This window comes from Sus scrofa, chromosome 9 (assembly GCF_000003025.6).
Source record: "Sus scrofa isolate TJ Tabasco breed Duroc chromosome 9, Sscrofa11.1, whole genome shotgun sequence".
NCBI classification, from domain to species: Eukaryota; Metazoa; Chordata; class Mammalia; order Artiodactyla; family Suidae; genus Sus; species Sus scrofa.
The window spans coordinates 33,131,457-33,157,188 of NC_010451.4; the positions used below are offsets into that span (position 1 = coordinate 33,131,457).

Sequence of the window (25,732 nt, forward strand, 5' to 3'; positions counted from 1 at the left end):
GACCACTACTCAAATGTGCAGATACCAACATGAGGAATGAAGGATCACAAAAAATTTGTTGAATATGACACAACCAAGGGAAACCAATAAAGCTCCAACAACTGAACTTAAAGGAAGGAGATCTATGAATTGTTAAAGAATTCAGAATAATCTTCTTGAAGTTCAGTGAACTACAGAAACATACAGACCACTAAATGAAATTAGGAAAACAATGTATGAACAAAGTAAGTTCAATAAAGAAGTAGGGACCATTAAAAAAATTCCACAAATTCCAGAGCAGAAAAATACAATGACTACACTGAAGAATTCAAAAGATAATTTCAAAAGCAGACTTAACCACGTAGAAGAATCAGTGACCTAGAAGACAGAATATATGAAATTATTCAGTCAGAGGACAGCAAACAGAAAAAAGAATGAAAAAGAGTGAAGAAACACTAGAGACCTTATGGGAAATAGTCAAAACAAATAATATCTGGATTATGGGAATTCCAGAAGATGAGAATGGGACAGAAAGTATATTTAAAGCAATAATGGCTGAAAACATCCCAAACTAGGGGAGAGAAATGGACACCCAGATCCATAAGGACCAAGGAGCCCAAATAGTTGAACCCAAATAGGGCTACATTGAGACACACTACAACTAAACTATGTCAAAAGTCAAAGATAGAAGTTCTCGTCATGGCACAGCAGAAACGAATCCAGCTAGGAACCAAGAGGTTGTGAGTTCAATCCCTGGCCTCACTCAGTGGATTAAGGATCTGGCATTGCCATGAACTGTGGTGTAGGTAGCAAACTCGGCTCAGATGTTGCCACAGCTGCAGCGCAGCTCACAGCTGCAGCTCGGATTCAGTCCCTGGCCTGAGAACTTCCATATGCCACCAGTGTGGCCATTAAAAAAAAAAAAGGGCAAAAGTTAAATCCTTACCCATAAATAATTACTGCAAACATAAATATATTAAATTCTTCATTCAAAAGACACAGACTAGCTGAATGAATTTTTTAAAAAAAGATCCACAGAGTTCCTGCTGTGGCACAGCAGGTTAAAAATCTGACTCCAGTGGCTAGGGTTGCTGCTGCGGTGCAGGTCTGATCCCTGGCCTGGCATAGTGGGTTAAAGGATATGGCATTGCCGCAGCTTTAATGTAGGTTGCAGCTGTGGCTCGGATTCAATCCCTGGCCTGGGAACTTCCGTATGTTGCAGGTGTGCCTACTTAAAAAATTAAAAAATAAAATTAAAAAAAGCAAGGTCCATGATATGCTGCCTAAGAAAGACTCATTTCAATCTTAAAAACAGACATAGATTGAGAGTGAAAGGAAAGGAAAAATTTTAAGCAAATAATATACCAAAGAAAGAAGGGATAGATACTTCAAACAAAAGACTTTAAAATTAAAAATGGTAAAAAGTTTATTAATGATAAAAAGATAAATCCAGCAAGATGATGTAACATTGTATATATTTACACACCAAATATCACAGCACTCAAATATAGCAGCAAAAACTACAGAGCCAAAATAAGAAATACACAATAACATAATTGCAGTTGGGACTTTAATACCTCTCTCAAATACTGGATACTTCATCTAGACAGAATCAACAAGGAAACAACATGTTTGAATAGTACTATATACCAATGGACCTAAGAGAATGTACAAAATATTCAATCCAACAATGGCAGAAAGCAAATTCTCTAACACATATGGAACATTTTCTAAGACAGACCATATGTTAGGCCACAAAACAAGTCTTAGCAAATTCAAGAAGACTGAAATTATACCAACTATCTTCTCTGACTACAATGCCATGAAACTAGAAATCAGTAACAGGAGTAAAACTGGAAAATTCACCCAATACATGGAAATTAAACTATACTCTCCTGGACAGCCAATGGATGAAAGAGAAGTTAAAGGGGAAATGAAAAATATTTTGAGACAATGAAAATGGAAAACAATATTCCAAAACTTATGAGATAAAACAAAAACGAGCAGCAAATGCCTACATTAAGAAACAAGAACTCCTGTACAGAAGAAAGTAGCACAACATTGAATGAACTCAAATGAGCAATGTAACACTACACCTTAAGGAATTAGTAAAAGAAGAATAAACCAAACCCAAAGCTAGCAAAAGGAAGGAAATAATAAATATTAGAGTATAAACAAATAGAGAAACAACAGAAACAATAGGAAAACAATAGAAAAAATTTTAAAACCCAAAAGTTGGTTCTTTCAAAAGACAAACAAATTTGACAAAACTTTAGCTAGACTAACGAAGGGAAAAAGAAAACCCAAACCAACAATAGTATACATGAAAAAAGGAGATATTACAACTTATACAGAAATACAAATAATCATATCAGGTTGCTATGAACAATTATATACCAAAAAATTGAACAAACTACAAGAAAAAGAAAAATTCTTAAAAACATACAGCCTTTCAAGACCAAATCCAAAAGAAATAGTAAATCTGAATGAATCAGTAATTGAAATTCTCTCAACATGGAAAAGACCAGGACCAGGGGGCTTCACTGGTGAATTTTATAAACATTTAAAGAATTAATGCTAATCCTTTTCAAACTCTTCCAAAAAGCCAAAGAGGAGGGAACATTCCCAAACTCATTTTATGAGAATAGTATTACCCTAATACCAAAGCAAAAACATTACACTCCCAGAAAAGAAAACTACAGGCCAATATTTCTGAAGAATTTAGATACAAAAATACTTAAAATAAGCAGTTCCTTTGTGGCACAGTGGGCTAAGGATCCTGGACTGTCACTGCAGCACCTAGGGTTGTTGCTGTGATGTGGCTCAGTCACTGGCCCAGGAACTTCCACATGCCACAGGCTCAGTCAAAAAACCAAAAACCTTAAAATAGTAGAAAACCAAATTCAGCAGCACATTAAAAAGATCACTTGGTATGAACAAGCAGATTATTTCAGAGACACAAGGATGGGTCACTAGCCATAAATCAATGCGATATACCACATGAGTAAAATGAAAGATAAAAATAACATGATCAATAGATACACTAAAAGCATCTGACAAAATCTGACATCCATTTATGATTAAAAACAAAACAAAAAAAAGCTCATTAAGTGGCAGAGTGAATGTACCTCAACATAATAAAGGCCTTACATGACAAGCCCACAGCTAACATCATACTCAAAGGTGGAAGGCTGAAAGCTTTTTCTGCTAAAGTGAGGAACATAAGAGTGCCTACTCCTATTCAACATAGTACTAGAAGTCATCGCCAGAGCAGTAGGGTAAGAAAAAAAATAAAGATATCAAATTAGAAAGGAATTAGTAAAACTGTCTCCATTTGTAGATGACATGATTTTATATATACAAAATCCTAAAGACTCACCCCCCAAAAAAACTGGATACAAAACTAACATACAAAAGCAGTAGTATTATAATACATTAAAAATTAATTATCTGAAAAAATAAAGAAAATGGTCCCATTTGTAATAGGATCAAAAAGAATAAAATATTTAGGGATAAATTTAACTGAAGAAGTGAAAGATCTCTACACTGAAAACAATAAGACACTGATAAAAGAAATCAGATGACAAATAATTGAAAGGTATCCTGTGTTCACCGCTTAGAAGAATGAATACTGCTAAAATGTCCATACTACCCAAAGTCATCTAGGGATTCAATGCAATTCCTACCAAGGTTCCAGTGACATTTTTTACAAAAGTAGAAAAACAACACTAATATTTATATGGAATCACAAAGAAGAGTCAGAGTAATCCTGAGAAAGAAGAACAAAGCAAGAAGCATGATACTTCCTGATTTCAAGCTATATTAATCAAAGCAGTAGTTCTAGCATAAAAACAGACATATGTACTAATGAAGCAGAACTGAAAGCCCAGAAACAAACCCAGACACACATGGTCAAGTAATATTTGACACGGGAGCCAAGAATACTCAATGGAGAAAAGACAGTCTCTTCAATAAAAGGTGCTAGGAAAAATGAATATTCACATGAAAAAGAATGGAACTAGGAAGTTCCTGGGTGGCCTAGTGAGTGAAGGATCCAGCGCTGTCACTGCTGTGGTTTGATCCCTGGCCTGGGAACTTCTCCATGCTGCAGACATGCCCACCTCCCAAAAAAGAATGGAATTAGACCCCTATCTTACACCATTCACAAAAACTAACTCAAATGGATTAAAAACCTAAATGTTAAAACCTAAAGGCACAAAACCTCTAGAAGAAAACACAGAAGAAAAGCTTTTTGACAGGCCTTGGAAATGATTTGTTTGGATATGACACTTAAAGACAAGCAATGAAATAAAAAATAAACATTTTCTTTATTTTTAGTTTGACTACATCAAACTAAAAAGCTTCTGCAAACATAGCTAAGAAATGATCAACAAAATGAAGATAACTCTATAAATGGAAAAAAAATTTGCAAACGATACATCTGATAGGTAGTTAATAAACAAAATATATAAAGAACTCATACAATAGCAAAAATCAAATGATTTCAATTAAAAGATAAGCAAAGGATCTGAATATACATTTTTCCAAAGAAGATATAAAAATGAGAAACAGGTATATGAAAAGATGCTCAACATCACTCATTATCAGGGGAATGCAAATCAAAACCTAATCAGCTATGTATGACCTCATGCCTATTAGAATGGCTGGGATCAAAAAGACAAAAGATAAATGCTGGTGACAACATGGAAAAAAGGGACTTGCGCACTGCTGGTAGAACTGTAAACTGGTAGAGCCACTTTGGAAAACAGTACGGAGGTTCTGCAAAAAATATTAAAAATACAGCTACCATATGATCGAGCCAATTGCACATCTGGGTATTTATAAAAGAAAAACAAAACACTGCATAGGAAACACTGCATAGAAGAGATACCTGCACCCTCATGTTCAAAGCAGCATTTTTTACAACAGCCAAGAAAAGGAAACAATCTGAGTATACATGGACAGATGAATGGACAAAAAGTTGTGATATATTTTACACACACACACACACAAACATGGAAATATTATTCAACCATAAAAAGGAGGAAATCCTGCCATTTCCAACAACATAGGTGGACTCTGCAGGCATTACGTTAAATCAAATAAGTCAGACAGAAAAGAAAAATACTTTATGTATGATCTCACTTACATGGGATCTAAAAAGAACAAAATAAAAACCAACAAACCAAACTCATAGAACAAGAGAGCAGATTTGTAATTACAAGGGGAGAGGAGAGAAGGAAGAGGAAATGGACGAAGGTGGTCAAAAGACACAAATTTCTACTTAAAAGGTAAATTAAGTACTAGGGAGGTAATATACAACATCATGACTATATTAACTCTACTGTACAGTACATATGAAAACTTGAGAATAAATCTTAAGAGTTCTGATCACAAGGGGAAAAACACATTTTTTTCTTTTTCTGTTTTTGTATCTATATAAGATGATGGATGTTAATTAAACTTACTGTGGTAATCACTTCACAATACATTGAGTCAAATCATTATGCTTACACCTTAAATTTATACAGTGCTGTTTGTCAATTATATCTCATTAAAACTGTGAAAAAGTGATATTTTAAATGTTGTACTAATATTTTTTAAAGCATGTTTTTTTATATATGAAATACACAATCTCAATATGTACAACTTTATGATGAAAACTACTAAAGGACTCAAGACAAAATTTTACCCCAATTTTCTCTGGAGAAAGGCATAAATGATTCACATTTCGTTATTTGTAAAGTTACTGCTATTTGCTTTTTTCTTCTTTTTTGTCACACTGTGATGTAAAAAAAGTTAACAGGGATAAGTTAACTTGGTACGGAAGTATTCTTTAATGTCTTAGAAGATTCTAAGAAAAAAAAAAATTGGAGTTCCCGTTGTGGCTCAGTGTTTAACGAATCCGACTAGGAACTATGAGGTTGCAGGTTCAATCCCTGCCCTTGCTCAGTGGGTTAAGGATCCGGCATTACCGTGAACTGTGGTATACGTTGCAGACGCAGCTCAGATCTGGCGTTGCTGTGGCTGTGGTATAGGCCAGCAGCTACAGCTCCGATTAGACCCCTAGCCTGGGAACCTCCATATGTCACGGGAGCAGCCCAAGAAATGGCAAAAAGACAAAAAAAAAAAAAAAAAAAAAAAAAAAAAAAAAGATTGTAAGAAATAATCCAAAAACAATTAAGAATACCTGTATTAAGTTGATATAAGTAGAATAAAAAGTCTTATGAATGGCCTTTTCAACTATTCTCTCTAGCTTTTCTTCTTTTTGCTTTTTTAGGGCTGTACCCGCAGCATATGTAGGTTCCCAGGATAGGGGTTGAATGAGGGGAGGGGTGTGTCACGGCTACCAGCCTACACCACAGCCACAACAACTCAGGATCCGAGCCTACACCACAGCTCACAGTAACGCTGGATCCTTAGCCCACTGAAGAAGGCTAGGGATCGAACCCACACATCCTCATGGATACTAGTCAGATTTGTTTCTGCTGAGCCACAAAGGGAACTTCTCTCCAGCTTTTCATGTAAATAAATCCTTCAGTTCTGAAACTTCTCTCAAGGAAACTGTGTATTTTTGGCAAGTTAGTTCCTATTCTTCCCTGACAGCTAATGGACTTTCACCAAATTTAAACAACGTTAAACACAATAAACAAAAGTTATGGTACTACTAACTTAACAACTACTATTCTCCCCTACCTGGGTTCTATTCCCTGCCCCCTCAACTTAACCCCCACCTAACAACAACAAAAAATCAGCTCTTTGGATCACTGCCATGTCCTGTTCAGGAAGTCTTTGTGGGATAAGGGGTCGGGGTATATCCTAAAATGAGAGCACTGTAACTCTGCATAAACTCACCAGTTAAGATTTTATAATTATAAAAAAAATTACTTTTAGAAAGCTCTCATTGTAAAAGTAGGCATGCATTTCAAAGCCTGCAATAGCTACTTAGAGAGAGGGGCCCCCTTCAGCCACTCTCTAAACCAGTAATCCTCAACCTACATTATACATCAGAACCACCTGGGCATGTTTTTTTTTTTTTTTTTTTTTTTGCGGGGAGGGAAGGGCACTGCACCTCTGGCATGTGGAAATTCTGGGGCCAGGAATCGAACCTGAAACACAGCAGTGACAATGCTGGGTCCTTAACCTGCTGAACCACAAGGAAACTGCAACCTGGTCATGTTTTATACTCTTTTCCTTCCCACTCAGAATTTTACCTGGTTTTAAGTGGGACCCAGACCAGTATGCCTTAATGTTCCAGGTGATTCTAATGTGCTACTAAATTTGAGAAACGTTAAGGTTTCTTCCAGTTCTAAGATTCTCTAATTTTATTTTATTTTGTCTTTTTGCTATTTCTTTGGGCCGCTCCCACGGCAAATGGAGGTTCCAGGCTAGGGGTCGAATTGGAGCTGTAGCCACTGGCCTATGCCAGAGCCACAGCGACGCGGGACCCCAGCCGCGTCTGCAACCACACCACAGCTCACGGCAACGCCGGATCGTTATCCCACTGAGCAAGGGCAGGGACCGAACCTGCAACCTCATGGTTCCTAGTCGGATTCGTTAACCACTGCGCCACAACGGGAACTCCTAATTTTAAAACATAAAATGGAATAATATTTCTAGTTTCTAAGATTTATCCTGCAAGAAACACCTAATAACTGGGTCATGCAGGAAGTTAAAACTGCCTCATTTTCACACTATTACTTCCACTTTCCGTCTCTCTCAAAGACAGGGAAGCATATATATAAAGTGGGGTTCTCTTCACTCTCCACTTTACGGTAACCCCCACTTCTCTGTCCTTCTTTTCCTCTGTCTTCTGTCATGAAGCTTTCACTCTTTGGACAGAGCTCTGCCCTCTCTTCCCCTCCAGCCTACTCTGATCTCTCAGCTATTCTCAACTTCTTCCCTGTAATCACTGCCCAGATAAGTGGCGTCCAGGTGTCTGAGTTTGACTGGGCCAATAAAACATTTGAGCTCAAAAAACACCTAGCTGCCAGCCATCAATTCCTCTCACCTGCCACACTCAATCCATCAGCAAAATCTATTTTCATCTCCACCACTAGCATCCTGGACCATCATCCAGTTGAACTAATTTGTTTAAAATCCTGCAATGGCTTCCCACCTTGTTATTATCCTAAGGAACTTCAATAACCCCCTCTCCTCCTCAACATCAGTAAAGCTTTCTGATGCCTTTCCCCACATCACCTTTATGACCCTTTTATGCCGTGCAGGGCACAGATGTTCCTGTCTTGCCAGAAGGTCACTCAGGCTGAACAACCTGGGCATCTCCTACTCCGCAGGAAGACTGACCACAGAAAGGCCCTGGTGAGCCCAACAAGGTCCTCTCTGTCCTCCTGGAGCTGAATGGCCCGGTCTATCCATTCCCCACACCCCCCACTGCATCAGGGCCTATTTGGAGGGGCTTGATGAGAACAAAAAGAAAGAAAACAGAGTTGCCCAGGGACAGAGTAATAAAATTATGGCAACTATCCCATTAACATTTAAGCCTGTTCTTACTAACTATAAAGTGAAAAGCCCTGGGTCCAGTTAAAGAACTATCAGGCAGAGTGTAGATGGTGATTTATTCTGACCAAGGGGCTCCCAACTAAGCTTGGAGGTAAGCCTGGAGTAGCAAGCTCAAAAACTGGTTTCTTCCCTCTCGGAGCATTCATTTATCCTTTGTTTTAACAAAAATGTGTCAGGTCCTGTGCTGGGCACTGGAGATGGGGTACTGAGGGAAATCAGCTCTGCCTCTGAAGGAGAAGACTTTGTGGTAGGGCGGCAGTCTGAGCTAAAGCATCAGACAAACAGACATGATCCTCTGAAAGCCTAAAACCACAGGTCAAGGACCATTCTCCAAGGAAGCAAAGCTTGGGCAGAGATCTGAGGGCTGAATAGGTGTTACCCAGACAGGGGCAGAGATGGGAGGAGAGAGTTCTTTAGGGAAAGAGAGCAGTGTATCCAAAGACTCTGTGGCAAATGAGAGCACAGATGGGAGGGATCAGAAAATGGTCATTCTCGCAGATACAGAGAATAAATGGGTGACATCCAAAGGTGGGGGGGAAGAATGGGTTAAATAGTTGAGGGTGACTAAGAAGTACAAACTTCCAGTTATAAAATAAGTCATGATGATATAATGTACAGCATAGGGAATATGATCAATAGTATCGTAATAATGTTGCATAGTGGTAATTAGACACTGGTGAATATTTGTTAATGAATAAAGAATACAAAATAACTATGCTGCACAGCTGAAACTAATGTAATATTGTAAGCTGACTATATTTCAGTTTTTAAAAAAAGGTCATTGTGGCTGGAGAGCGAAGAGGAGCACATTTATTTAGTTTTTAGTTTGTGCCAGGTGCTATTTTCAGGCACATGCTTTACACATGAGACAGTTAAATTATTTTATCAGCTCAGTTTTTTTTAACAAAAGGAACTGAGACACAGTGAAGTAACTTGCCCAAGTTCACTTAATAGAAAAACTTATTTTTCTCTGTATCTTCCCCAAAATACAACAGGCACATACATTGGTGTGAAAAATCACTAAAACTAGTGAATCCAATTCATTGCAGAGTGAAAAAAAAAGTCAAACCAGTTCTTACTGAACAGTCAGGTGATAGACTAAAATTGTCACTTTTCTCTTTTCTTTTTTTTTTTTTTTTTTTTTTTTTTTTTTTTTTGTCATTTCTTGGGGGCCCGCTCCCCACCCAGCCACGGCAATATGGAGCGTGTTCCCAGGCTAGGGGTCCCTAACCAGAGCTGTAGCCGCCGGGCCTACGCCAGAGCCACAGCAACTCGGGATCTGAGCTGCGTCTGCAACCTACACCACAGCTCATGACAACACCGGATCCTTAACCCACTGAGCAAGGTGGGTTAAGGTTCCTAGTTGGATTTGTTAACCACTGAGCCACGACGGGAACTCCTAAAACTGTCACTTTTCAATTAGTTGTTTTCATGTCATAAATCGCAATCATAAAATGTTTTGTTATTTTAAAATGTGATTATTAGTTATAAAAGAAAAATAGATTCCCATGCCATGTTACGATCCATAGAACATGATTGGGTTGTCCTTGTCAGTTAACGATGGTTGCCGATTGTTAGTTCAACCGCTCATTGTTTGGTCTGTAGCCAGTTAAGCTATTAATGAATATATCACGGAGAAAAAAAAAACAAAAAAAAAAAAAAAAAAAAAAAAAAAAAGAAAAAATACTTCGTGGGAGTAATTGTAATAATGATTGAAAAAAAACTGTAGTTTCCAAAATTTCTACAATCAGAAAAAAGACAATTAACCTAATTTTAAAAATGGGTAAAATACTTACATAGGATGACCAATAAACACATAAAAAATGCTCAACATCAACAGAAATGCAAATCAAAACACAATGAAATACTATTTCATACCCTCTAGGATGGCTAGAATCAAAAAGTTTAAAACTGCTGGAAAGGATGAAAAAAAAATCAGATCCTGATACACTGCCAGTGGGAATGTAAAAGGTATAATCATTTAGGAAAACAGCCAGGCAGTTCATTAAACAAAGTGTTACCATATGACCCAGAAAAAATATGTGCATGCAAAAAATATGTACACAATTGTTTATAGCATTATTCATAATAGTCAGAAGATGGAAGCAACCTACATGTCTATCAATGGACAAATGTATAAACATTACATGGTATAACCATACAAAAGAATATTATTCAGCCATCCAAGGGATGAATCTTGAAAACATTAAATGAAAGATGCCAATCACAAAAGACCACATATTACAGTGATTCCATTCATATGAAAGTCCAGAATAAGGAAATCTAGAGACAGAAAGTGGATTAGTGATTGCTTAGGGCTGGGGGTGGGATGGAGGATAAAGGAATGATGACTAAAGGGCACAGAATGTCTTTGTTGAAGTGATGACAATATTCTAAAATTAACTGGTGATGGCTGCACATATCTGAATATACTAAAAACCACTAAACTGTACACTTGAAATGAGTGAATTAGATCTCAGTAAAGCTTTTTTTTTTTTTAAAGAACCTTCCTCTAAACAATATGCAAATATTCTAAACTCAAAGGACTAAAACTCCTGATGAAACTTTATTAATCAAGTATCAGATTGGCAAATTTTTTTTTTTTTTTTGGTCTTTTTTTTTTTGCCATTTCTTGGGCCGCTCCACGGCATATGGAGGTTCCCCGGCTAGGGGTCTAATTGGAGCTGTAGCCACTGGCCTACACCAGAACCAGAGCAACACAGGATCCAAGCCGCGTCTGTGACCTACACCACAGCTCATGGCAACGCTGGATCGTTAACCCACTGAGCAAGGGCAGGGATCGAACCCGCAACCTCATGGTTCCTAGTCGGATTCGTTAACCACTGCACCACGATGGGAACTCCCAGATTGGCAAATATTAAAATGTCTGCTGGAGTTCCCATTTGGCACAGCAGAAACGAATCCGACTAGGAACCATGAGATTGCAGGTTTGATCCGGGCCTCGCTCAGTGGGTTAAGGAACTGGCATTGCTGTGGGCTGTGGTGTACGTTGCAGATGCGGCTCAGATCCTGAGCTGCTGTGGCTGTGGCGTAGGCCGTTAGCTGTAGCTCCGATCTGACCCCTAGCTGGGACCTTCCATATGTCGTGGATGCGGCCCTGAAAAGCAAAAAATAATAATAGTAATAATAAATGTTTACTATCACACAGTGCTGTAGAGACTGGAAAACAGGCATCTCTTACTGCCATTGTGAGTAAGCTAGTATAATATTCTTGGAGGAAAGTTTACCAATAGTGATCACCAATTAAAATACATGCACCATTTGACTCAACAATTACACCACTAGAAAAGAGTACCACATGTGCCCTAGCAGAGGTATACCAGCACAAAACAGGAAGGATGCTCACTGCAGCACTGCTTAAACCAGTAGAGACTGCAAATAACCTAAATATCCACGAATGAGTGGAGGAGTTATGCTGTGTCTGTACAATGGAATACTACGCAGCCATGAGGAAGGATGGGGTATAAGTGAGACCAGCTGAGTAAAGAACAGTGGGCTTTAGCAGTATCCGTTTATGTCCCTAAGAAACACACAGGCTTCTGTGGATTATGGATTATGCTTAAGTTGTTTTGGGGAGGATACATGTAAAACTGGTAACCATTTCTAGCTTTAGACAGGAATGGTTGGTCCCTCAAGTGAGATAAGAAATGCAGGAACAGATCTTTGGGTGGAATATTGAGTCTGGTTTTTGACTGTTAAGTACATTTGGCAAAAGGACTGAGTGGGACTCCACAGAGAAAGGAAGACTGGTATAACGTATTTCATATTTTTTGAGTACTGTTTGAACTTTTATATACATGAATTACTCGTATTTTATAAAAAGTTGTACACAAAATTAAAATATTAAGGAAAAAAAGATACTGACAAGCAAAAGATGAATGCCTGATACTAACTACTGCTTAACTCTAATCAGTACATCAACATTTCTTCCTCAGACCTTTATGCTTTATGCATCTGGGGAAGTTATTTTTGAGAAAGCTCTATGTATTACTACATAATGGGCTAAGTCGTTAATCTTGGTCAGAAAGAAGTCATGAGCGTTCAGAGCAAGCCTACAGGCTTTCTGTGGAAAAGCACGGTAAAAAAGTGCCACGGTATTCAATTCCAGTTCAGTCCATTCTCTTATTCAAACTAGATCCAGATTCAACAAGGACCCACTGTGCACTCAATGTGTGTCAGACCTTCTCAGGCATATTGCAAGACAGCAGGAACCAAGGGGCAGGCAGCTGGCTCTTCAGCCCTAGATCTCCTTTTTGGGGGACAGGGGACCTCTATTTCCTTTCCACACCATCTTTTTCTGGCTTTTGAAAATGGACAGAAGTATAATAAAATTTCTCAAACATTTATTTTTCTCATTTCTGTCGCTGTTTAGCACTTCTCAGCATTTCTGGGATTTGTGCATTGATTTCATCTCTCCTAACCTCTGTTCACGGTGACCTTCTCTTCCATCCTGCCCTCTTAAACCCAAGCTAACATTTACAATTTCCTGGATTTTCCCAGAACTCAGAGAGCAGACTGGTTACTCAGCCCCGCATCTCTAAAGCTTAAAATGATTTAAGTGTTAAATGTTCCCTTTTCTAGTTCACATTGCAATGAAGTACAAGCAGCAGTTCTATATCTGAATTGGAAGCATTTCTTTTGGCTCCTAATGACAACTTCAGGAAAGAATACCAGAACAGTTTAAATTTATTATTACACTTGCTTCTTGAGAGTGCTGAGTATGAAGGTGCACAGTGGTTTAGAATCACTACAGCATTTTAAAGCTTAAAGAACTAACCTCCACTCCCATCCCAATTAAAAAAAAAAAAAAAAAAAAGACCCAGGAAACTTAATGAAGCTGCCAGAATCCACATTTCTGGCCTCCTCTTCTGGAGCCTGCTCTATGCTGTTGATGTTGCAAAATACAACTCTTACATCTTACATACTGTTTTTCCACTTCATAACTTTCACATGTAATAACATAATTGCAGTGTACACCCACCACCACATGCCAGCCACAGTGACCCGCCTGTGTTCCTTGGACCAAGAAGCTCACTCCTGTTTCACATCTTCACTAAATATTCCCTTTGCCTACACTGCTCTTCCCTCTGGTATATGCAGGGCTGGCTCTTCCTGTCAGTCAGGGCTCAGTTTGGCTGACTCCACCTCAAAAAGGTCCTTCTTGACCACCCAGTCTGAAGCAGTCTTTCCTTAGTCATTCTTTGCCACACTACTCTGTTTATGTATGTACCCATTTATATTATCCTAGTTATCTTTATTTTTTTGCCATTTTATTTAATTATTTATTTGATTAATTTACTCAGGCTGCACCTGCAGCATGTGGAAATTCCTGGGCCAAGGACTGAACCTGAGCCACTGCAGTGACCCAAACCACAGCAATGACAATGCCAGATCTGTAAGCTGCTGAGCCACCAGGCAACTCCCTGTTTGTTTTTAAAAATCATGATGTGAAATCATCTTCTTTAGTTTTTGTTTTTTTGGCTGTGCCTATAGCATGTGGAAGTTCCTGGGCTAGGAACTGAAGCCCCTGCAGTGGCAATGCTGGATCCTTAACCCGCTGTGCCAAAGGGAATGCCCTTAGTTGTTTATCTCCTTATTGTCTGTACCTCCCCACCTGATTATAAACTTCTTGAGAGTAGGAACTAATCTGTCTTATTTATCACTATATGCCTTGTGCCTGAAACAGCAAATAGCAGAGTGGGCAGTCAAACATCTGTGGTGGCCTAGCAGTTAGGGATCTGGCATTGTCACTTCTACGGCTGGGGTTCAATCCCTAGCCTAAGAACCTTATACTTCTGGCATGGCCAAAAAAAAAAAAAAAAAGGCAAAAAACCCCCAAAAAAACCTACAAACAAAAACCAAACATCTGTTCACTGTCTAAATGAACATAATATTGCATAATTTCTCACTCTACATTTTTTGAAAAAAAAAATAATGTTAAAAATTACTGGCAATTTTCAAATACAATCTCAAAAGCATAAATTGAATACAATAAAGTCTTTGAGGAGTGAAGCAGTTTAAGTACAAATTAACTCCTCAGAGTAGTCAGGGAAATTCTTTCCTACACCAATTACCTATCTAGAAACAAATATCAATACCTATATCGGAGTTCCCGTCGTGGCGCAGTGGTTAACGAATCCGACTAGGAACCATGAGGTCGCGGGTTCGGTCCCTGCCCTTGCTCAGTGGGTTAACGATCCGGCGTTGCCGTGAGCTGTGGTGTAGGTTGCAGACGTGGCTCGGATCCCGCGTTGCTATGGCTCTGGCGTAGGCCGGTGGCTACAGCTCCGATTCAATCCCTAGCCTGGGAACCTCCATATGCCGCGGGAGCGGCCCAAGAAATAGCAACAACAACAACAACAACAAAAAAAAACAAAAAAAAAACCTATATCTACATGTCTGTCTGTCTATTTGTACCTGAAGCAACCCTGTTAGGCCAACTGGTTCCTGTCTTACAGCAGCTTACAATCTAGCAGGAAATTTCCACCTAATGTTCCTTTCATACAAAAATATTTTACCCAAAGTAAATAGAATGTATCAAGGAATATGGGATTATGTACCTGATGAGTTCTTTCCACTTCAATGAGACTTTTAGTGTTTCCATTGGGGTTAAAATTAGAATAATTATTTGGATAAGTTGTTCCCAAATTTCCGCTACCCTCTTCTGCAGAAATCTAACCCCCAAACTAGTCCATGTGTTCAAAATTGCCACGGTCCCGCCATGTCTGTGGATAAAGCCAACCCTCCTAGAGTGGCCCAAGTGACTGTAGCAAGGATGGGTTACCAAGCCAAAGGTAATCATGTACAGATAGAATGTAAAAGGGAGACCAACTGCTTTGAATCTGGCTTTATGTAATTATGCCTAAGAAAAGAGCTTCAGACTGGATGGTGGTACCCCGAGTCTCTGAAATTCCCCTTTTGGGGTAAGCATGAATGCTAAGTGATCAAGGAGAAGCCTGCATCCTGAGTGATACTGAGCTGTTGTCCTGGGAGGTCATTCTAGATAATGTTACATTTCCTCATATCCTTGCCCAAACTCATGTTATGAAGAATAGTCTGGGCATGTGCCTTCCTCGCACCATGAAGAATAAAGCCATCCTTCCACAGGCTCTAAAATTTAAGCACTCTGACTATTCATGAAACGGGGAAATGATTTTCTCTGTAAGTTGATAAAGCATCAAACAAGTTCCTACAGAAAAGAATTCAAGGGAGTCCCATTGTGGTTCAGCGGTAATGAACCCAACTGGTATCCATGAGGATGCGGGTTCGATCCCTGGCCTCACTCAGTGGGTTAACAATCTGGTGTTGCTGCGAGCTGCAGTGTAGGTCACAGACATGGCTTGGATCCTGTGTTGCTGTGGCTGTGTCGCAGGCCAGCAGCTATAGCTCTGGTTCAACCCCAGTCTGGGAACTTACATATGCTGCAGGTACAGACCTAAAAGCCCCCCCCCCCCCCCCCCCCCCCCGCAAAAAAGAAAGAAAACTCGAAAGTATTGCCTTTCTTTAAATAATGACTAGAGCATACTAAAAAACTGAACCATTATATATAATTCACTGGTACAGATAGAAAGTAACCTTAATTCCTGTTTCACCAACCTCAAGTATCTCTCTTACTCTATAAACAAACAAAAAAATCCAACTGTAATAATGGATAAGATTGGAACATGGACAGCCATGTCTGAAAAACATATACAGTGGTTCTTTGATAAGGTTCCACAATTCAGTTTAACTGACGTGTGCATACCTACTATGTACCAGGCACAGTGTTAGGTGTCAGGATTAATCATAATACCATTTACAGAACTTAGACGGAAACCAAAAAACAAACAAAAGAGAGAAAAATTGGATTTGTTGACTCCAATGAGTTGAGTCCTATAAAAGCTACAGGCACTGATGCTATAAGTGGTACTGCTGGCAGTCTCCACTTTTTCCAACAGTACATTCCTGAAATACACACACACAGGAGTTTGCCAAAGATGTTGTTTTCCTTTGGGAATTGGTGCCAAATAATCTGCGCTTAGTTGCACCCAATAAGTTGGTAAACAGTATGTTAAAAAAAAAAATTAACAATTGGAAAGAACCACATTACTATAAAAGATAAAATATTAAGCATCATGTTCTAGAAAATACCCAAATTGAACATGTTACATAATGGCTGTCAAGATTCAAAGAGGCTGTAAGAGGTATAAAACAGTTATAGAAATTCTTACACAATGAACAAAACATTTTTTTTTTTTGGTCTTTTCTAGGGCCACTCCCTCGGCATATGGAGGTTCCCAGGCTAGGGGTCTAATAGGAGCCAGAGCTGCCAGTCTACGCCAGAGCCTCAGCAACACCAGATCCAAGCCGTGTCTGCGAACTACACCATAGCTCAGGGCAACACCAGATCCTTAACCCACTGAGCAAGGCCAGGGACTGAACCCGCAACCTGACGGTTCCTCGTCAGACCTGTTAACCACTGTGCCACGACAAAACATTTTTATAGCAGTTGTATTATCTGGTCTCTTCAGAAAAAAATTTTGAGGCAATGCTTTTTTTCCCCCCCTTCAAAATAAACTTCCTTGTGCTAGAAGGGGCATTTGAAATCATCTCAACTGACTGAAGCTGTTCTCAAAATACTGCATGATCATTCAGCAATAAAACAAAAAACTTGCTATGATTAAAATGTCATAGTTAATCTCTATATAATTAAAAACAAGTACATTAAAAATGGACATAGAATAAAAAATTTTTGAGTAAGTATCCCAATCTTTTTGTAACCTGGAATCTTAAAGTTTTGCTAAGTCTAGTTAAATAATTCACTGAATATCTGAATCATTTCCAAGATAAAACACTGAAACACTAAATACTGAACACAGGTTTATCTACTTTTAGCTTTCTTTCACAGAGTTACTAAAGTTTTTTGGTTCTCCTGGTAAACATGTTTTGTGCTGTGCTGAAAAACTGTACTCTGAAGAAGCATATGTTTCCAGATATTACAAAATGCCATTTATAAACTGACCAACCTAAAAAATACTGGTGTAAGAGTTCATGATTTTTTTCTTATTTTCACTAGAAATTAAGGTTACTAAGGGTTAGGAATTCTAACTAATTCTCTAACATAATTACAGCTACTGGAAATAATAAGGGAAACATCAATACGTAAGAAAAGTAGGATGTGTGTTTTTGGTAAAAGAGGGTATGAGAGATGTGTTTTTGTCGAGAGGAAAAAAAGTGATTTGTCCTAAAGTGAAGCTCATTATTTCAGAAAGGGAAAGAGATCCTTAACCCACTGAGCTACCAAGGAACTCCTAGAACTTAGTTTTCTTTGATTTACTAAAAGAACACAGTTTGCTTGGACTGTTGATCTGCTCCTGATAAGAACCTGTGAAAGGTATTTTCTTATCTTTTAAGTAATCTGCCTAGAAAGGAAAGATTTTGTGTTTTATCAAAATTATTTTCTGTGCTTCATGTTGTCTTAAGCAGGTCTTTGATTACTTAGGAAAATAGTCTTCTCAATATTAAAAGAGCTGAGTTTTGCTCAGAACTATGTAACTTTTTTTTTTTTTTTTTTTTTTCCTAGGGCCGCACCTGCGGCATGTAGAGGTTCCCAGGCTAGAGGTCTAATCGGAGCTGCAGCTGCTGGCCTACGCCAGAGCCACAGCAATGCTGGATCCAAGCCACGTCTGTGACCTACACCACAGCTCACAGCAACGCTAGGTCCTTAACCCACTGAGTGAGGCCAGGGGTCAAACCTAAAACCTCATTGTTCCTAGTCAGATTTGTTAACCACTGAGCCACGAAGGAACTCCAGAGCTATGTAACTTTCTTAGATAATTAAGCATTGTTTTACAATAATCTGTGATCTTAGTCAAGTGTCTAAAACCTTTTGATATTTTCAACAAACTTTCAAAAAATCAAATTCTAAAAAAAGTATTTAGATTGTTTCTATGTCTTGGCTATTATGAAGAGTGCAACAGATGAATGGATTAAGATGTGGTACATATGTACAATGGAATACTACTCAGCCATAAAAAAAGAACAAAACAATGCCATTTGCAACAACTTAGATGCAACTAGAGAGTCTCATACTAAGTGAAGCCAGAAAGAGAAAGACAAATACCATATAATATCACTTATATGTGGAATAAAAATGTGGCACAAATGAACTTATCTACTACAGAACAGAAACAGACTCACAGACATAGAGAACAGATTTGTGGTTGCCAAGGGGAGAGGAAGGAGTGGGATGGACTGGAAGTTTGGGATTAGCATATGCAAACTATTACATATAGAATGGATAAGCAATGAAGTCCTGCTATATAGCACAGGAAACTACATCTAATCACTTGTGATAGAACATGATGGAAAATAATACGAGAAAAAGAATGTGTGCGTATGTGCGCGTACACACACACACACACGCATATGTATGACTACTCACTTTATTGTAGAGTAGAAACTGACAGAACATTGTAAATCAATTACACTTTAAGAAAAAAAAATTTAATAAAAAATAAAAATAAACAAAGTCTCTCTTTTCTTTCTTTTTCAGCTGCCTCCACAGCAGTTCCCAGGCCAGAGATGGAATCTGAGCCACAGCTGCAGCAACACCGGATCCTTGAAACAGCACCTCTACAAAGACAAGCTGGATCATTAACCCACTGCACCACAGCGGGAACTCCCTAAATAAAAGTCTTTTTGACCCAAAAGTAACCCTGGGCATTTCCAGATGTTCCTAAAACATTCCAAAAGATTTGTTCTCTCTCTTTATTAAACTAATGAGGCTTATTTGGTAAGTTAAATTACACAGGAAGCACTGTCATATAAGTGATGATAAACCTTCTCAGGTTATATTACAAGGGTGAATGTTATTGATAACAAATCTTACAAATTGTATCAAATTCTTAAAATTCTGATATGTCCTGGCATGAGGTTATGAGTCAGGATTCTAGTCAGTATCTTAAAATGTGTATCACAGAAATAAGCATGCTTTAGTAGGGCGATCTTTTCATAGTGCACTCCTGGGAGATGAAGACCTCAAACACCACACTCCGCAGCCTGGGGATTTCATCTACTGGAAAAAACATCTCTAGAAAGACCCCTTTCAACCCTACGGGAAAGGCCCTATTAAGTACTGTTAACAAACCCTTGTACCACCAAACTAAAAACCAAAAACAGAAAAACTCTTGGCTCTTGGAATAACATATCATATCTAAAGGAAGCATCAAAGCCTGTCTGGACCTGTGTCCTAACTGGTGACCTGAAAATAAAGATTTCCAAGAACTGAAGCAGACAACACCTGAAGGAGACAGCTTTTCCAAGATGACTGCATCAGGTCTGCGTAGCTTTTTCTCCCTTTCTTGGAAAGACAATGCTCTTGTCTGCCTTCCCCAATCTACTGCAAAAGGGGAAACCTCTCTGACTGCTGGAGTTGCCACTAGCAACTCCCTTCTGTTCATGATGTTGGATATCCCTCGTTTTTACCTGTAACCAACTTCTCCTTAGTCCCAAATATCATTGTCAATTATACTCACAAGCCTACAGGTGTTACCTACTGAGTTAGGCTATTAACAGCCAGGTGTCCCCATGCCTTGTTTCAACCTTTCTTTAGCCATGACAATACTAGTTCAACAAAACAACTCCAACAGTTGTATGACCTTTACCCCCCCCCCAAACCTTTTATTAAAAAACCATGCTGACCTATACCCAATGGAAACACAAGTAGGCCAGCTCCTCTTTGCAAGGCTTTTAGAAAAGACCTCTTAGGCTGGGATGGTACCTTATAAAGAATATCATCCCAATTCTTCTGACTCTTGGCTTGAAAAAGTCAATCAGGAAATTCTAGCTAATGAAGCTGTCAATAGCTAGACCTGAGCTGAAGTTCTCTGTGCTCCACCTGATTTTGACTTTGTAGTGAGTGACATTTCTCATGGGGATACGAATGTTTAAACAGCTAGTGAATTGCAGGTCAATGCTTATTAGGACATTTAAATGTCAACATGTATAACAAACCAGAAGACTCTCATTGGTTCTTCCCTGTTAAACTTCCATGGTGCCTTAGACAGGAACTTCCAGGAAGCACACATGACTCTAGGTTTGCCTCCACAGGGAAAGCCCTTCTCTCATGAACGGGTGTTAAGTGCCAATGAATGCAAGATCAAAATTTCTCCCTACATTGGGAGAGCTAACCAACTCCACTGTCAAGATAGCAGCACCCCAACAATGATCATATGACACATTTGCTTCAAGCAGTTTTGGACAATCAATCACATAGCCTTTGTTTATCTACTTCCTGAATAAGGAGGCATTTGTGCAATAGCAAATACCATCTGTTGCATATAGATTAACGCCTCTGGGAAGATAGAAACTCAACTGCACAAGATTAGGGTGCAGGTGTACTGGTTACAACGAATTTCACCTGACTCTCCATGGCTCTTTGATCTGTTGAGTTGGTTACCTTCAGGTCTAGCATTATAGTTAAGAACCACCAAGCCACTTGATTTTTTTGTGTCACTTTTAACTGTTTTGCATAATTATTTTTCAACTCTGTACCTGTTGTCAAATCTCTGCAGAGGTGATACACCAAAAGAGTAACATAATGGAATGCTTTGAGATGATCTCCAGTGCTATGACCTTGATAAGATTATAGACTTTAGATGAGAGGTTATCTGAGAGTTCTCCCTCAAATGTGGTTTCAACAGTTTTCAATTTGTGTACCTTCCTCTGACGTGGACTATGACAAGGAAAGGTCCTTCCCTGCAAAGAGGAACAGAAGCACCAAAACCTGACTCTTGATCAATGAAGTTTTTGAGGAAAGATCCTGATCAAAAGATCTTTATTTACTGAAAATAAATAAAGGAACCCTCATTCAAAAACGAGGTTAAGATGTTCCAAAGGGAGAGCTCTGATATACTACCTCTCAGTGCCCCTTGCAGACCCAGCAGGAAGAAGCTTATTCTACACACCCCAGCAGAGAAAGCTTTTCTCTTTGCCCAGCAACAGCCCAGCCCAGCCCATGAGAAACAACCATATTTAACCAATGAGCAGCTGCTGTCAACCATGCACTCCTGCTCTCCTCCAGTGAACTTCTGTTTGAAGCAGACCCTTCCAACTTCCTCCCTTCCTCTATAAAAACACACTCTGTGGAGTTCCCATCATGGCTCAGTGTAAACGAATCTGACTAGCATCCATGAGGACACAGGTTTGATTCCTGGCCTGGCTCAGTGGGTTAAGGATCCAGGATTACTGTAAGCTGTGGTGTAGGTTGCAGACACGGCTTGGATCTGGCATTGCTGTTGCTGTGGCGTAGGCTGATGGCTATAACTCTGATTGGACCCCAAGCCTGGGAACCTCCATATGCCAGGGGTGTGGCCCTAAAGACAAAAAAACCCCAAAACAAAACAAAACAACCCACACACTCTCTCCTTTGTTCTCCAGACCTGCCTATGATTTGCCACATTTTGCGTGTCCTGAATTACAATCCCTCTGCTATTCCCACATAAACTCATTTTGCTGGTAAAATAACTGGCTATTTAATTTTTAAGGGTGACACACCATACAGAACAATTAATTCATGGATATGAATGGATGAGACTTGAACATGACACCTCAACCATAAACTTCTAGAACAAAACATAGGTGGTAAACTCCCTGACAGTAGTGTTAGCAACAACTTTTTCTGACATCAAAAGCAACAAAAGCAAACATAAGTAGGACTGCATCAAACTAAAAAGCTTCTGCACAGCGAAGGAAACCATCAACAAAATGAAAAGGCCACCTACTGAACAGGAGAAAATATTTGCAAATCACAATTACACTTAGGATAATCTATGTGGTCTTTTTTTTCCCCATTGAAAATTTACTGTAGAATTACTAGAACCAGAATAAAAGTATGTGCGCCAGAAACCAGTAGGCAGAGATAATGAAAAGCAAGCCCAGAGGCAAACTGAAATATGAACTACATGGAGCACAGGACACCCACAAGAATAAAAACTCTGTAACACTGCACAACAATGTGAATGTATTTAATGCCATTGAGCTGTATACTTAAAAATGGCTAACATTATGAATTTTATGTTATGCGTATTTTCCTACAATGAAGTAAAACAATGCCCCCCCCACAACAATAACGCCAATAAGTCAGAGCTTGGTCCATTTTGCAATGTGTCCACACCTTAGAGACATTGGATAAATATCTGCTGAATAAAACTAGAGAATATGGGTCCAGTGATAGGATATGTACACCTTTTTCTGGTTTCTACCTCTGTCAACTCTTAAGGATCGTGAGAAGATAAATACTGCTTACAAAAAACATGCCTTGATGGTTTACTATTTATAACATCTATTTATATTTATAAGATCAGTCTGGTTTCTGTATCTTTCCATGCTAATGAACTCAGAAAATCAAGGAACAAAGCCATTTGTCCCAAACTAAAAGCACAAGAAAAGGGCCTCCTCTATTACAGAAGCAAGATGGTGGGTTGAAATCTAACTGATGGGTGAGGTATAAGTAGAGTATCCTTAGAGTTCACCAAGGCAAATTAAGGCTGTCACAGCGGATCAGCTTAGAGTGACCTATTCCACCAGCAAGAATGGCAGACTTGCATATTCAGAGTTCAAATCTATAGGCAGAGAGCAAAACGTGATACCTAAATATGTGCTTCAAAACTCAGTATTAAATTCCAGCATGCTTTTAGTTTTAGAATTTATACTTTAGAAAAATTTTAAATTCTAAATATATAAATTCTAAATTTAGAATTTAGAAAATTTATAAATTTACTAAATTCTAAATTTAGAGTTTATATGTTAAAATTTATGGAAATAACTTAAAAAATAATAAAGAAAAAATTATAATTTAGAATTTATTCACATCTTTGCTAGACTGAGAAAAACTATCATTTACTGACGCCCACTAAGGGCAGCCTTTGACAGTAGGCTTTGGGGAATTATGAATGAACAACTCATGGTTAAGAGGTCAGTGCACCAGCTGACATGTACGTCACTAGGTGGTATTACTCTATGTATGCTAGACAGATAAAAATCCGTTTCCTGACCTTTTTAAACTTACCTGTTGGGTCAGCACCGTTGCCTTTTAGAGACATAGAATTCTTCTTGTCTGCAGATTCTATAAAAACAAAGAAATATCCTGTTAAGAAAGGACACTTAATATTTAACTAAGAACACTGGTAATGTGTTTCTTTCCAGCCTTGGGATAGTGGTGGTTGCTATGAAACACACCTTGAAACTGTCAGTAAATCTGGGACTGTATTACTGGATTTTGCAAGACAGAGAACATATAAGTACTTGCAAAGTATGTACCATGTGCCAGCCACTGATACGATAGTTCTGCCAAAGTTCATTCACCCATAAGAGGACACAGTGATTGGTGAGGAATTTCTTTCTTTTTTTTTTTTTTTTTTTTTTTTTTTTGCCTCATCCATGGCATGTGAAAGTTCCCAGGCCAAGGAACAAACCCAGGCCATAGCTGCGACCTGAGCTGCTGCAGCGACAATGCCGAATTCTTAACCTGGTGCTCCACAAAGAAACGCGTGGTGAGCAATTTCTGTTACTAACACCTGTGCTCTTCTGAGTAGAGTGGACCATCCTGGGAGGAGCCCTTACTATTGATGTGTGCCTCTAGGTCTTGTACCACCAACACCCTTAACTTCACACAATGGAGAGAAGCTGAAGTGGGTTAGGATTTTCATTTAAAACTGCAACCTTCTCAGTATAACCCTTTTAATTTTTAACCAATACCTTAAAATTTGGAAGAATTCTATGTCCTAGTTAAGCAATTTTTCAGAGTGGGTTATTCACCTTGAGTCTTTGTAAAACAGAAGATTAAATACATATACTACATGGGAGGTGAGCAAGTGTATTGGGTACTTTTTACAAAGATAGGCCTCCCCACCAAAAAAAACCTTCACAATACAAAGGCCGTAAGCAATAACAACTTGGAAGGAGCTAGCTTTACTGAATGTCCAAATTTCTTCCTCTTGCTGGAGCCATAATCCATTCATCACAAAAGAATATGGTGTGAAGACTAAGCTTGAAAAAGATCAAGGTCAGTAGACTATACAGATGTCTTTAGAAGCAGGCATCAAAGAACTGCCAGCATTATGAAGGGCTTCCTACATGCCAGGTCTTGTTGGGGGCATGGGACCTGCCTTAGCTCATCTAACCCTCCCAATGATTCTGTGACAGGAACACTGTAATGCAGTGACAGGAACTGATGCCCAGAGGAGGCCACCCAGCTAGTTAAGTGGCAGAATCTGGATTTGGACCAGGCTGTTTGATTCCAAAGACTGCACATCTGAGTGCCAAAACGGAACTGTTGATTTTCTATAATAAACCTACTTCTGCCCCAGTGTTCCCGGTTGATGCATTAGCAGTTGTTTAGCCCTAAAACGAAGAGGTCATTTTTTGATTCTTCCTTCTTCCACACTCCACCATCCAATCCATTAGCAAGTGATTTCAGTTCTACCCCCTAAAAAGATCTAGACTATCCACCTACTTCCATTACCATGTGCCATCATCCTTTGTCTAGGCTACTACAAGAGCCTCCTGTTCTTGTCTCCCTGCTGCTGTCATTCTTATGAGGGATGATTTCTGGCAACCTTTTTTTTTTTTTTTTGGTCTTTCTGGGGCCACATCTGCGGCACATGGAGGTTCCCAGGCTAGGGGTCTAACTGGACTGAATGAAGCCAGGGATCGAACCCAAAACCTCATGGTTCCTAGTCAGATTGTTTCCACTACGCCACGATGGGACCTCCCTTTTTTTTTTTCTTTTTTTGATTGAGGAAGAAGGCAGAAGCACTTCTAAGCTCTTTTCTAAACTCTTTCTAGCTCTAGGACTTTTTTTTTTTCTTTTCTCAATAAATACTTATGAAGCACCTACTATGGGCAGGCACTATTTTTATGTCCTGGACCATCTAAGTGCAAGGAGGCTGATGCTTTACTTGACAAAAAGACCAAGTATTAAAATAGAATACTGCACTAAATGGAAGAAAAGAAACTCAGGTTCATGAAGTGGCAAAGACTCACTAAAAATTAACTTCATCTCCTCATTGGCCACCGATTATGGTGGTTTCTGAAGCCTGGGAATCACTTTAGAAGGTCCCAGTTATGTGGATTCCCCCTGCGGGTTAAGAACACTTTAACTAGGGCTTGCCTAAGATTTGACAGATGTAATCAAGAGAGTCAGAAGTAGCCAACCCTTAGCAAGCTA

General features: G+C 39.0%; 1 protein-coding gene across 1 annotated transcript in view; it reads right to left on the reverse strand.

The window, feature by feature from the left end:
• The window catches only part of TMEM123 (transmembrane protein 123), a 75,527-nt gene that overhangs the window by 46,637 nt on the left and 3,158 nt on the right, over positions 1-25,732 (reverse strand). The window contains exon 2 of the mRNA XM_005667282.3: positions 23,573-23,629. Coding sequence (XP_005667339.1) covers positions 23,573-23,629 — 57 coding nt within the window. The remainder of the gene's footprint in view (positions 1-23,572; positions 23,630-25,732) is intronic.